The following is a 15,093-nucleotide window of genomic DNA, read 5'->3' as shown; positions in this document are numbered from 1 at the left end:
TCCCCCCCAACTGGTGGAACGCCAAGTCCCGGTCACACATGTTTCCACATTACAGTTATACAATCTTAAAGGAATTCTTGTTACTCCAATGAACGCGTTTGTTTTTTTCACAATCATAGATTACAAATAGTACCAAAAGCATAATGAATTATTTTATGAGTTTTGGTATATTGCTATAGAGTGGAGTAGGTATTTAAGAATTCCACTAAGATGAATTGAATGTACTGTTCTTGATACTGGTTACATCACTTTGTCCAGGTGACGGCAGTGTACTATGAAATAGTGACAGAGAAAGAAAATGAATGCAACCATTTTGATTTTACAGTCACGTCAATGATCTTGATGTTCCCAGTGGGATGTGTATCTCCCACAAATGGATGCTGTAATTACAAGTTTGGAGAAGAGAGGTATTAGGGGAGTTACCACAGTGCAATAGTGTGAATGAGCCCTTACTTGTATGTGCATAAGTTTCACCTTAAGCTACTGAACTCTGTAAGCAGCAGGGTTGCTGAGACAGATGGTGGGAAATATGTGAAAAGGAGCCAAGAGTTACACCTCCCGGTTGGTTATGAAAACACCAGGTTATTATCAATATTTTCCCAGTTTTGTTTAGCCCTGACCAGAACAGATATAACAGAAAATATTTACAAACCCTCTATACATTCCCTTTAGGGCAGATTCAGACTACTGCATTGTTGCAACACAGGGAAAATTGTGCATTTTGCCACATTATCGCAAGTCATGATCATGCACTAAACTAAGTGCGGTGCTATTAATTTTCAATAGCACCCAATGCAACTTGGCAGCACACAGCAAGGCACATGCTTTTTATGGCACTTCAATTCACATGCTTGAAAATTGCACATCTGTTGTGTTAGATATTGGGCTCTGTTGCCTCTGACTGTTAGTCTCAGGAGATTTGGAGGTAGATTTGTGATGTCACTACTATGTTGCTCATTGTTCCTCTTGCTGGAGGCTCTGCCGTGAGGAAGCTAAACCCTGCTTTTAACAGGATGGCCTCCGCACAGGAAGACATACTAGGTCAGTGATGGGGAAATATCAGCTGCCAGGAGCACATAGATTATAAACCCTAAACCATAAACAATACCGCCGGCATTTTTTTGGGTACATCTTAGCAACCTGTGATGCTCTGGCCAGCATCCCACCCAGGTCACTGACGTCGCTGGTTGCTGGGAGCTGAGCGGGACACTCTGGCTGGCATCCCCCCAGCTCCTGGCAACCAATGCCATCAGTGAGTTGGGCAGGACGCCAAATAGAGGTACTGGGCACCCCACCTGGTAACGTGCACTGCCAACATCCCCCTATTTAAGGTGTACCCTGCTGGCACCCCACCTCCCGGCCTGCAAAAATACATAAACATTAAAACACCAAGAAATATGCCCACCATTTTTGCCTATTTGTAGTGTTACCTTTTCAGAATTCAATAATGACTTCCCAACAGGAGCATTTTTATTTAATTGTAATTTTCTGTATCTGGTTTGTAAATAGTTACGGAACTCATTAAATTATGTCATGTCCTCCCACCTTTAATACGTTGATTTTATTCATACAATGTACCTTTGTTTCATTGCAGCTAAAAGACCAGATAATGCCTTGGGGACAATATCTGTTGAGATCTGCTTCAGGTATGCTATCTCTTTTTATAGACAATTGCTAGACCCGACCCCAGCCTGTGTTTTGCCAGAAGATAATTAGTCACAAATGAATGGCAGAGAGCCAGGCCCTGGACAGTAACGAATCAGTTACATTTAAAGTAGAATGTATTTTTAGTATAGCAGTGTTCATGTTAAAGATCCGTACACAGATTGGAGCAGTACGGGAGGAATATCAACAGGCAGATGGAGGACAAAAACGGAACTAAATGGACCCGTTTTAGGTCTATGGGTAGTCGGGTGTAAGTCGCATGTACTGTAAGTGGACATGTGTCCATTTACATCCAATTATCTCTGATCCGCCACGTTTCGTTCCAAAAAAAGCAGAAAAGGAAGCAAACCTTCTCCGTTTTTCTTTAGGAATTAAACAGACTAGATGGTAATAAGATGTGCACACGTTCCTTTACATCGAGCTGTCCATAGCATTACATTGTTTTACTGAAAAAATAACAGGTGGATCTGATCCAATCACTCGTGTGAAAGGGGCCTTATTATCTTAATTAAAAACCTGAACTGTAGCAGCTGTACTCAAAAAGGGCAAGCCAAGGGCAAGCAAACTAGCCACTGGAATAGCATGTAGGAGGTGCCTGACCTACCAAGCCTTATTACACTGGGGGGAATTTATCAAAACTGGAGCAGACAAAATCTTGAGCAGCAGGGCATGGCAACCAATCAGCTTCTCTCTTCAGTTTGTTCAGTTAAGGTTTGAAAATGATAGAGAGAAGCTGATTGGTTGCCACGGGCAACTGCTCCAGATTTTGTCTGCTCCAGTTTTGATGAATTCCCCTCACTGTGTCTTTGTGTGGAGGAGGTGATGTAAAAACCACCCGCACTCCATTTTGCACTATCACCTGTTCAAGGAAGGCGGTGCTTGTAGTGATAACAACGGGTGGTGCCCTGATAGATAAGTCACCGGCACTCAAGCATTCAAGGTGCTTGCGTAGTCTATTTTATTGTAACTACGTCACATAGGTCATACAGCCAATCAGGGGCCACGCAGGGTTCCTTTCTCAAGGCGACACTATGTTCATGCCACCAAGTTCAACTTCTTTATGCATGTTAGTGCAATTTTCTGCAACCCATAACAGCCAATCAGCTGTCATTCTACAGAAGCCTGTCCAGTTAACAAATTGGATGTTGTGGCTCACTAAAATGTTCATTGATTTAGTTTCATTGCACTTTGTTCCAACCTATGGGGTAAACCAGAGATGAATCCAGGCACACTGTGAGATGTTCTCTTGCTCTTTCTCAGGTACCGTGGAGACAGGGACCTTACCATGTCTATTGTAGATGTATCCATGATGACAGGATACTCCCCAGATGTTGACGATCTAAATCGGGTGAGAACCATATACATATATATATATAAATATATATTTATTTCTCTCTCTTTCTCTTTCTGTTCTTCTATCTATCTATCTATCTATCTATCTATCTATCTATCTATCTATCTATCTATCTATCTATCTATCACTGTGCACTATATAAATGCAGACATACAAAGCACAATTTATAATAGGATGATTAAGTGAAATTTCATATAATAGAAGCTTCACAGTATGATTCATCATGGATCATCAATTTCCCTTATACACTATTAAAATATTTGTAAACCCAATGATCGAAATTTTATTGTCCCACAGCTTAAAAATGGAGTGGACAGATACATTTCACAATTTGAGATCAACAAAGGAGCAAATGATAAAGGCACTCTCATCATATACCTGGACAAGGTAAGGTGCTATCACAACTTCATTCACTGGATCTTTATGTGTGCCTCCCCTCATTTTAAATCTCTGTATTAAAGCTCAAGTTCTCTCCTCCCCGAGGAACCTCTTCCCCCCTTGATGCTCCCACCAGCAGTATATTATGCTTTTTTGGCTGGTCAAGTGGGTCCTTTGCCTCTTCGGTCTACTCCGGTGGTGGGTGGTCCTGAATGATGCAGAGGGCATCACTGACTTGGAGACATATGTGCCATATTTGCTTCAATACACTGAGAGTGTGAGCACCTTGCTAAGGAGGCAGGTCCATGGTGCTCACAGCCAGTCTTTTCTCAGAATGAGGCTGGGTGGCATTCTATCCAGAAGACTGAGGGCAACTTGTGGCATTGAAGAGGTCCTGCAGCGGGGTGACATTCTATCCAGAAGAGGGAATCATTTGACATTAACACGACTAACTTTCATTTAGATCTCTCATACAGATGAAGAATGTGTGAAGTTCAATGCTCACAAGTACTTTGACGTGGGTCTCGTCCAACCTGGGTCCGTCACTATCTATGACTATTACTCACCAGGTAAACATGCAATAAAACTGACACAGAAATGTGTGCAATGGGGTCAGTACAATGTTTTTCCTGTTTTGGGTTTCACAACTTCCAGCAAGCTTTAAGTTGCTTCAAGACTCTGAATGAAAGCCAGTGCTCTGACAGGCCTCTGGCTAGACATGTGTAATTCTTTTAGTTCCAAATTTAAATTTGGACGAATTTCTGCATATTTGGACATTCAGATGCATCCAAATTTCCAAATGAAAGAAATAATGAATCTGAATGTATCCACATGTTTTATAACAAAAATTTGGGATGCATAAAACATTTTTAAAAATTAAATTCCAAACAAATTCATGTTAAACTTTATAATAAAAATTCTGGTAGGAATTTTAGGGGCACCCCAATGCCAAAAAAAAAAGGTGTCCCCATTGAAATTCCTTACCAGACCCTTATTCTGAGCAGCAGCCTGGCAGAGCAGGCTCCTGCACCATACCAGGCCACATGCCCTTGACATGGGGAGGGTGCTTTGCTAGGGGGGGACCCCCTGGAAGGCACCTTGTCCCTCTGTCGATGAGGACAAGGGCCTCTTCCCCACAACACTGACCCGGTGGTTGTGGGAGTCTGCGGGCAGGGGGGCTTATCTGATTCTGTGTTCCCCTTTCATAAACCCAGATGCCCCCCAACTCCCCGTGAATGAGTAAGGGGCAGTTGTTAACCCTTCTCATTCACCAAATACAATAAAATTGTAAATAAACACCATAAAAAACATCTGAGCTGCTGTTTGAATACCTCGGGTCTTTGTATACCAAAATGTATGAATGAAGCCTCAGTCCAGGAGGTAGATGCTAACTCTCGATGTTGGTTACATTCAGGCCAGGTTCACACTTGTGTAATCTGTGACCACACGGCAATCGTGCACGAAACCGCGTGGATTGCATTGCAGTCACGGAGTCGCACACCACTGCTGATCGCGCTGGTGGTGCCATTCTTTTTCAATGCCACCCAAGTCGTGACGGATGCCCATGTGTCGCAAAAAAAGGTACATTACGGCGAGGATGTAACCCCATTGAAATTAATAGGGTCGCGTGGTAACTGTTGTGTGCAAGTGCACACAGTTGTGCGGTCCTGGGATGCACGTCCCAGATAGCCCAGGTCTGCACCAGCCCTTATATATCACTAACGGCTCATGCACTTGTCGTGAAAAATACATCTGTTGTTAGGTCCACTCTACAGTCTGATATCATTTACTCTGCTCTTCCAGAAACTCGCTGCACCAAGTTCTACCACACAGTAGAAGGTGACCATTTGTTGGGCCGCCTCTGTCAGGGAGACGTCTGCCGCTGTTCTGAAGGTACGGTCCAGTAAACCATTGGTAACTGATCATGGCAAAGCATGTATTAGTGACGTAGAACTTATCTTGACTGTCTCCTAACCAAAAGGCCTGGAAGCAGGTCCATTTTGAGTCCATAGTGTACAATAGTAGCGTCAAACAAAGGTACATAGCTGGTGGAAAACCAGAGCAAAGAATATGTGATCACAGAAGATAAGCAGCACCTAAGGGTAATATAGATTTTGGAAATTCAAATAATTATTGTATATGTAAGCTTAGTTTTGTACTATATGTTTGACCTTCACAATTATTATTGACCAAAGTTGTCATATCTGTCTTTCTAACAGAAATCTAGATTTGGGTACAATAGGCTGCCCAGATGACATGTCCATATACACTGCACCTTCTGTAGAGCCCCACCAGTGGCAGATCTATGGAACAATGGGCCCCCCCAGCTCTTACAATGCCCACCCTGCCCACCTATAGCCGTTGCCATTCTGCATTTCTGTATAGAAGACTACATCTCCCAGCAATACTTTATACAGAAATGCAGAATGGTAATGGCTATAGAGAACTACAACTCCCAGAAATACTATCTACAGAAATGCAGAATAGTAATGGCTATAGAGGACTATAACTTCCAGCATTACTCTCTACAGGGGGTCTGCTGGGCCCCCCTGAGCTCCACCACGACTTATGGATCTAGTAATGTATAATAAACAAGTTGGCTTGTTCAAGGCTTTGAAGGGAACCTGTGTTGAGAGGAATACTTAATCTACCACTGCTGGACTTTAGTTCCTAAAAAAAAGGCTAATTACCTGGAAGTCAGTATTTCCAGTTATGGAGGAACATTTGTCTCCCTTACCACTCATGTGAAAGCCCTGGTGTTTGGTGATTGGTCTGTCAATGGGGAGACAGTTTTTAGCCCTGTGTGGCCCAGACTTTGAAAGACCTGTGAACTTGGAGGCCCTTACTAAGCATGGTTCTCTTTAACAATATTCTCTGAGGTTCCCAACAATGGAGTCATTATACAAGGTGCAATGGTGTGACGATCTGGGTGTGTGAAGTGTGTATGATCAACACAAAACATTGCGGAGATTTGGAGATTCAGCGGGGATTGCTGAAAATTGTCAGGCTTTATTGTTCCTTGTTCTATGGTGTTACTGCAGGGGTCAGCTGGTACCAAAGCTTAGATCCAATAGAGAACTTGCTCATTACATGAAGACTAATGCTTGTTCATGTGAGGTTATAACGGAACCATGTAAGAGTCTGATCATTTCTCCTGCAGCAGTCAGAGGGTGTTGTTCCAAATACATTTATTAGGGACTATTCTATAAAAACTGGATTAAGAAAAATAATAATAGCGGACTTGTTGCCCTTAATCATCAGTTTTTTCTTTAACCTCCACATTTTTTTTCTCCGGTTCTTGGATCCTGTATAATACTGGCGTGGAGACCTGATATGTTAGACTAGAATTAAAGGAAATTGGACTCTATGTTACTTTGTTCTTTGCTTACCGTATTTTCTCTTTCTTAAAGGTAATTGCTTGATGGCGCAGCAGACAGGCCAAGCCCACAGTGTCATTGAAAGAAAGCAGAAGGCATGTGATAGGGGGGTGGACTATGGTGAGACATTTGGCTGTTAAATATCTGACTTATCACCCATTATCATCATGCAGGAGATTTAAAGCACCAAAAGGTTACCTGTAAAGGAACTTCAGTGCAGAGATGGTTTCTCTTGATTTTCAATATGTAGGGGTCTACCCAGGGGCGTAACTAGAAATCACAGGGCCCCATAGCAAAATTTTGTATGAGACCCCGTGATTGCTAGTTATGCCACTTGCAGAGCCCGCCTGATATACCAAACAGCCCACCTGAGAGTGACCCTGCAGAGCCCACCGTAGACTCTCTATGGTGGGTTCTGCAGGGTCTCAGATGGGCTGCACACCTCTTACCTGTCAGCGCTGTTCGCCTCCGTGGTAGCAGTGCCCCACCTCCTCTTCTGTCCCCGGGCCCCGCCTCCTCTTCTATCGACGAGCCCGTCTGCTCTTAGGTCGCTGGCCAGTGATGTAAGAGGAGGCGGGGTTGCTCTTAGGCGGGCCCTGCCTCCTCCTTTACTGTGAACGCCGGCCTCTTCTGCCCCAGCTGCTGGCTGTCACTGACACAGCTCCGCAGCGGCTGTGAGGGGAAATGCGCCGCAGCCGCTGCACACATCACTGACAGGTTGTCAGTGATCTTCACAGCCGCTGCTGAGCTGTGTCAGTGACAGCCAGCACCCTTACATGCCATAGCGACCCAGGCGGCCCACACAGCATCAGAGGTGTGCCCTGGCCCCATAGTGGCCGTCTGGGTCGCTATGGCGATTGTTACGCCTCTTTGTCTACCCCCTAACACCCCCTGTAATAAAGCAGTGTTATTCCGGTTTTCAAATTAGTCATTACTTTCCTCCAGTAGGGTGTGCTCATGAGTTGTTCATCTGCCTCATCCTCCAGACTTTGCTGTGACAAAGTACTGTGCTGGAGCGGCATCATGTGACCGTGGTTCTGTGGTGGCCAATCAGTGCAGTAAACTTCATAGTAGGAGGGATTGGCTATATCAGAGCCCATGAGAATGCTCAGAACTGGGGTAGTCTTGTTCCTGCCACTCCCCTGTTGGGAGGTTGGTGCTCAGGTGCTGGGCGGCTGCCTAGGTCTGAGGGTTAGGCCCTCAAGGCCTAACCTCATGGAATGCCATGTGCCATCTGATTTTGCTGGATCCAATGCAGGGACCTAACCCATGTTAACAGAGGTCATGGGGACACTGTAGTCACCACTGGTCCCTCCACTGGTCCAGGCTACAGTTTGTCCTGAAGCAGAGTATACACTGGAACCTCTGTGGGAATGGAGACACTTCTGGCCTTTCAAGAGGGAGAAGATGGACCTTCCACTAGGATCTGTACACCTTACTAGATTCTACTATATTACCAGTATTTTCAGGTATTCCAGCATGTCCATCTACAACCACTATTCCAAGTTCTTCAATAAAAGATTAAATTGGCATCCATGGACTCACAAGGCCCAGTTGGGTGGAGGCACTGCCATTACAATTGATTACAGCCCGTTTACTCCCACTTAGCGGAGACTCAGGTTTCCCGGTTACCCACAGGTTGGCAGCGGTAGTTGATCGGAGACGGTCATCTCACATGACCCCCCCGAAACAGGGCTACACATATCTACTTACCTGCAATGGCCACAATGAGGAGGTCCATTCTTGCAAGGGCATGCACATAACGAAATGTGAATACCATAGGACAGGTAGACAGGGTAGGTGGGAACACACAAAATGTGAAGGTGGACAGGAGCAGAACTGGGGCCTTAGGCATGCTGAGCTTTTTTATTGCAGACACCAGGTGATATAAGTAGCCAGCGACTGCCTTTTACTATAATCGAAAAATCAGCTTCAGTTGGACTGAAATGATATGCTGAGTTTTTGGGCTGCATACATAGATATGGGCTTCTTAAGATCCAAGGTCTCTTCTCTTCAGAAATGTTATTGCTTGATTTTCATATGCATTGCATGTATTTTGCCCCCCTAGTTGAGTTGCATATACATGTTACATTTTTGACACACTGTATTTCCATACTATAACCCACATGTTCTCTCTCTTGACAGTGTACAAAGTAACTCTTCTTGAGATACAGTATGCCAATGACTATGATCGATACCTGATGCATGTAACGAACGTCTTTAAGAGCGGTAATTGTCAGAAATAAAACAGCATATTACTGATATTCTAATGTACTGATTGTGCCGCTGACTGTGATATGTCTTTTGGGCTGTAGATGGTGCTGTGGTGCAATGTTAGTTTTCTATATGCATACTTATCTATGATACACAGGAAGTTTCCTTTACAGTGCTGTATTCTGATGTAATGTTCTCCTAAGCAAGTAAAACTTAATTCAGCATACCCCCAAGAGCTCAGTGCTTCAACTGAACACATAACCAACAATAATGTATTACATTTTATTTTTTTCCCCTACCACTGTGTGGTTCTCTTAGGAGTGTAGGTTCTGCACAAGAGTACATTCGCAAAATTGAATGTACTCTTGTGCAGGGCTATGGTAATTGTCTGAAAATACTACATTATGGCCTCTAGATGGCACTGAAAAGCATAAGAAGTAAATTATGCTTTCCTATGCTCCTCGGCTCCGTCTAACGGCCATAAATTAATACTATATTTTCTAAGTTTGCAGTCAGGTCTGCTTTACTGCCTTGACCGGATGTGGGCAGACTTCTGCTCCTCAGCTCCATCTAGTGGCCATAATGTGGTATTTTCCGAAGGTTACATTCGACCTGAAAAGATAAGAATGTTTGTTTTTGCCTCTATTCACACAGAATGAACGTTCACAGAAATTCACAGGGTGAATGGCTCTGTGAACTGTTTATAAATAGACCCCATAGGGATTACATGGGCTGTTTATCCTCCATCACAAGGTGGAGTAAAAATTAGAATGAGCACAGATGTCACATACGTGACAACCATTTCTGTTCTGATCCGATTCACTAAGGGATGAGTCTAGTATACCCTGCTGAGATGGGACAGAGGGTGCCCACGTGAAAGGAATCTATGCAAATAAAGCACTGATCAGCACTTTCTGGAAAACTGTGCAATTTATAACACTCATACTGTGACATTAGCATAGATCTTGTACCACCAACATGACTGTGTTGTGATTTATAATAACACCTTATTGGCTTCTCCTGTTTTATATGTGTTGTTGTATATTCTTTTCTACTCCACCCCCACCTAATATCCATCGCTGCACATCAACTGTCTATGTAGGACATTTCTAGAGAGATCACAGTTATCTCCTAATCTACTGTGTATTGAAATTTGAGTTCTTGCACCTAATATGAAACTTTTTAAAGAGGGCTAAATAGTGTGCCACTGCTTGTTTTTGACGGGTAACAACTAACCTTTGTCCTCCCTGGCATTTTTAGGAACCGATGACAAAGTTCTGAACCAGAAGCGTACCTTCATCAGCCATGTTAAATGTCGGGATACCCTGAAGTTTAAGCAAGGGCTGGATTACATAATATTCGGCACGTTTAATGATGTTTGGCAAACAGAAACAGATAAGTAAGTGTTGTCAAAGCCTTAGGAAGGCAACTAATGAGCTGTATTGAGAACCGTTATGCTTAAAGTGGAACTAGTGAAGATCTGCTACATTATTATTATTATTATTATTATTATTATACAGGATTTATATAGCGCCAAGAGTTTGCACAGCGCTTTACAATATAAGGAAAACATTATAATCACAATACAATCCAAGACAAGATGGTAAGGAGGGCTCTGCCCGTGAGGGCTTGCAATCTAAAAGGGAGGGGTCAGTGATACATGAGGAGGAAGCTGTGTGGGGATGAATTGTATTAGAACGTGATGGTTCAGTGGTTAGGTTGAGGTGGGATAGGCTTCCCTGAAGAGATGAATCTTAAGGGATTGCCTAAAGGCAGCCAGGGTGTGAGATAGACGGACAGGTAAAGAGTTGCAGAGGATAGGAGAGACTCTAGAGAAGTCTTGGAGGTGAGCATGGGAGGAGTTGACAAGGGCGCTGGAAAGCAGGAGGTCTTTGGAGGAGCAGAGGGGGCGCTTAGGGTGATATTTTGAGACAAGGTTGGAGATATAGCCGGGGGGCAATTTTGAATTTTAGCCTTTCAGTGAGTGGAAACCAGTGCAGGGATTGGCAGAGGGCGGTGGGGGATGGAAGCCAGTGCAGGGATTGGCAGAGGGGGGTGGGGTATGGAAGCCAGTGTAGGGATTGGCATAAGGGAGTTGCAGACACTGAGCGGTTGGTTAGGTGAATGAGTCTAGCAGCTGCATTCATGATAGACTTTAGGGGGGATAGTCTGTGTAGAAGTAAGCCAATGAGGATGGAGTTGCAATAGTCAAGATGAGAGATAACAAGTGAGTGTATGAGTAGCTTTGCGGTATCATTGGTGAAGAAGGGGCGTATTTTGGAGATGTTATGAAGGTGAAGGTGGCACGTTATAAGGAACTTCTAAAAATGTTAATTGTGCCTACGCGGTGCCATGAGAGATTCACCCTTTGTCTGAAAGCTAGAAGTGAACTTCCCAGTAAATGAGGGTGTCTCGGCACTCTTGTATATCTGAAGTGTGAAACCTAAGGAGTTTCTGACGGCTAGTCTTACAGGATTTGGAGTGAAATTTGGTGATGTCACTACTGTACTGCTTGCTGGAGGCTCTGACTTGAGGAAGCAAAACCCTGCCTGGTAGTGTAGAACAAGGCAAGGTACATCATTAATGAGGAAGAGATCAGCTGCAGGAAGATCACAGGCAATACTGGTCTCCCAGCTCTCCCAGCAATCCTCGGTGTGCTAGGTTGTCAATGGCAGTATGTCTGGCGCACACGTGTTAACACGCTTTATGTCATGGGTTAACATGTGTTACATTGGGGCAGCCTGTATTTGAATGAGCTGCCAAGGCACCAAAACAAACTGAAAATCAAATCTGCAATATTTTTGGTAATACAGTGCATCACATTTCATGGTAGTGCATTACTGTGCTTTGCAGTTGGCTACAACACAGGTACATATCTTCAGCACATGGAGTACAAATGAAAATGAATGGCACCACAACGCACTATTGCATGTAATGAGCATTGCATAACACTGACAAAACTGCAACGCATATGTGTGAATGGGCCCTAAAGGTTTTCAGTTCACTTGATGCACTACCACTAGATATTTTCTGACCTGGATGACAAAAAGCCTTCAATGATAACCATGTCATTCATATCCCATCTATTCTCTTTTAGGTTTTCCTACATCATCGGGAGTGACTCCTGGGTGGAGTGGTGGCCAAACAGCAAAGAGTGTCAGCGTAAGGAGTACGAAAAGACCTGTGATGATTTCTTCACCCTTTCTGAAGATCTGTCTTTATTTGGATGTGATAAATGAAAGCTGCTTCAGTGAGCAATACCGGCATAAAACATACAATATATTCACTGTATATTTCCACTGTTCAGTCTCACTTCTGGTAAACAAAATAAAGCCTTCTTTGTGTTTTCAACAGTCTCTGCCGCTTCGGTTTATTGTTAGAGAGTCAGCACAGATGAATCGATAGCTAGGTAAACTTTGCTTAGCTTTCTCTGACTTCTAGGCACTAACACTTGAAAAAACACCATTTATTCAATAAATGTTGTGAGAGACGGACCACCTCGGCAAGGGGTTAGAGGTACCCGTAGTGTACTTGCCTTTAAACCAGGGATGGAACATAGCAAGAAGCCAGGTGTAAAGTTGAATAATCCTGGATATATTCATCACGCTGGGCAAGCAGACAGCCAGCTTATTCATCAAGGCAACACAAAGAAGCTCTCTCTCAAGCAGTCCTTCGGTCTGTACACCAACCTCTGTCTGTGGGGCCAGACAAACCTAGGCACATGCTCATTGCATGTTCATACAGCCATGCTGCCTTTGCAGCACTCTATCTCCACATGAGGGAACCCTTATTGATGGGAGACTACTCTCTTTTGTATGCCCACCCCTGTCTGTAGGGCCAGATGGACTTAGCCACGTGCTCCTTGCATGTCCATACAGCCATGTTGCCTTTGCAGCGCTCTTTGCCCACACAAAGAAACCCTGATTGATTAGAGACTACTCTCTTTTGGACTCCCACATCTGTCTATAGAGCCAGACAGACCTAGGCACATGCTCCTTGCATGTCCATACAGCCATGCTGCCTTTGCAGCACTCTATCTCTACATGAGGGAACCCTGACTGATTGGTGACTACTTTATTTTGTATGCCAACTCCTGTCTGTAGGACCAGGCAGAACAAGGCATGTGCTCCTTGATTGTCCATACTGCCATGCTGCCTTTGCAGCACTCTATGCCCACATGAGGGAACCCTGATTGATTGGAGACTACTTTCTTTTTGTGGGCAACACTCGCTTGTCTCCAACCAGTCACCCTTTCACTGTGGAAACAGGCTCTTCCCCTGTCACTATCTGCATCTTTATACAGTGACAGATTGTCCATGGGTCACAATGTACTCATTCAAATTCATAAAACAATATTTGAAATACTGGTAGTGTATGTAACTTAATCTGCCTTTAACTTAGCACCCTGTAATCCTCTGCATAGTAGGGTAAACATTGAAAGTGGAGAAGGCAGCAGTGTGAGAGAGTCATGACTTTATTGCATTTCACACTGCTGTCAGTCTAGTGCTGGGAACTTGCTGACATGAGGAGAGAATAGAGTGATGATATCAGTGTGGTGTTTTATACTTTATTTTCCAATAAGCGTCCAAATTGTATCGATTAACTAGGGTAGAGAGACGTGAGGTCACTGATCCAGCCGTGCTATCTGGCACTGTTGACTATCCAGAGATACTAGTGCTGCAATGGATGTCTAATACCAACTTTGGATGTCACTGCTCACTGCCATCTACTGATGTCTTCCCAGAAATATACAAACTCAAGTAGACAACCAGAATACAAAAGAACCGGTTCTGAGCCACCAGGGAAACCAGGACACCACACCCCTAATATAATAGAAGCAAAACAAGGAGAAAAGTGGGGCTTTTCAGGTGTCATTCTAGGCATGGAACACATATATTGCACATTTCACTGTTAAAAGTTAATTTTATTGTACAAATATTATAAATAAATATTGTACACACCCATATCATCTTCCTATAAATAATATAATCAAAAATATAAATTGACAAAAGGCTTATAACCCCCAGGGAGGTCCAGGGAGGTTATAAGCCTTTTGCGATTTTATATTTTATATTATATTATGTATAGGAAGATGATATGGGTGTGTAAAATATTTATTTATTTATAATATTTGTACAATAAAATTAACTTTTAACAGCGAAATGTGCAATATATGTGTTCTATGCTTAGAATGACACCTGAAAAGCCTAACTTTTCTCCTTTTTTTTTGCTTCTAGACAACCAGAAAACATAGGCAGTATAGTGACTGGGTAGCACAGGGGTAGCTCAGTAATTTCCACCAAGGACACTATTGCTGAGTGGTCCTCAGTGATTTCCACCAAGAATCCTATTTATGTGGCATTTGTATGTTCTCCAGACTCAAATCTGTCTTAAAGTGACACTCTATAGTATTCCTCTTCCGTCATTAACCCGGTTGCAACATAAAATGTTACGTAGGGAGGTGGTCACACAGAGCTTGGGCACAGTCAATCTTCACAGAGCTATCTGATAAAGATTGTCTGAGGTGATTGTCTCTGCTACATGTAGGCCACGTCTAAGGAAGGGATACGTCACTATTACAGCAATTCAAAACATTCATATAAAACTCTACTGGCAAGAAGGACTGATAATCTTTGCAGAGGTCTACAGAATATTTTTAGGTTCATAGATTGTTGGGTTTACAAAAGGCAACTAAAAACAAAGTTTATGGGACGCTCTTCAGATTTGTTAGAAAAGTTAAGGTCATGGGAGATATTTGAGACAAAGGACAGTTCCAACTGTTTATTGCATATTTCTTATTATAACAATACTGCTAGGTGCCTATGTGACATGTAATATGCAGATCTTACACTGCAATTAATATTTTCCTTTGACTGTATGTTAGTAATTCTGCTGACACTAAACACCCCATTTATGGGAAGTGTAGATCATTCACAGCCCACATCCATTAAAGTCCAGATCCTCTTCCAGCTGCTGGGCCTTTTCACAGAGGTAAGTATGTTCAGATTTCTGGCAATCATTTGAGTTCGGGAACCATTCAAACCAGGTGTCTCTGCCTATGATATAGGAGTATCTAAAGAAAGAAGACAAAAAAATTACCAAATG

At 43.2% G+C, this 15,093-nt stretch overlaps 2 protein-coding genes and 1 long non-coding RNA gene across 3 annotated transcripts in view; 2 read left to right on the top strand and 1 right to left on the bottom strand.

Moving 5' to 3' along the window:
• LOC108791482 (complement C3-like) overlaps window positions 1-5,304 on the top strand; it is an 80,978-nt gene extending 75,674 nt beyond the window's left edge. Inside the window, 6 exon segments of the mRNA XM_018561985.1 lie at window positions 259-382; window positions 1,595-1,646; window positions 2,926-3,013; window positions 3,317-3,406; window positions 3,861-3,966; window positions 5,201-5,304. Of these exon segments, the coding sequence (XP_018417487.1) occupies window positions 259-382; window positions 1,595-1,646; window positions 2,926-3,013; window positions 3,317-3,406; window positions 3,861-3,966; window positions 5,201-5,304 (564 nt within the window).
• Window positions 5,305-6,879: 1,575 nt separating this feature from the next.
• Window positions 6,880-10,371, top strand: LOC108791489. The gene is made up of 3 exons (XR_001941507.1): window positions 6,880-6,894; window positions 8,920-9,003; window positions 10,249-10,371. It is a non-coding gene; the product is annotated as an uncharacterized LOC108791489 (long non-coding RNA).
• Window positions 10,372-14,919: 4,548 nt separating this feature from the next.
• LOC108791481 (complement C3-like) overlaps window positions 14,920-15,093 on the bottom strand; it is a 5,031-nt gene continuing 4,857 nt past the window's right edge. The window contains exon 3 of the mRNA XM_018561984.1: window positions 14,920-15,061. Within this exon, the coding sequence (XP_018417486.1) occupies window positions 14,920-15,061 (142 nt within the window). The remainder of the gene's footprint in view (window positions 15,062-15,093) is intronic.

This window comes from Nanorana parkeri, unplaced genomic scaffold (assembly GCF_000935625.1).
Source record: "Nanorana parkeri isolate BGI_ZX_2015 unplaced genomic scaffold, ASM93562v1 scaffold554, whole genome shotgun sequence".
In the NCBI taxonomy this organism is placed as follows: domain Eukaryota; kingdom Metazoa; phylum Chordata; class Amphibia; order Anura; family Dicroglossidae; genus Nanorana; species Nanorana parkeri.
This window is presented reverse-complemented; position numbering and strand designations above follow the sequence as displayed.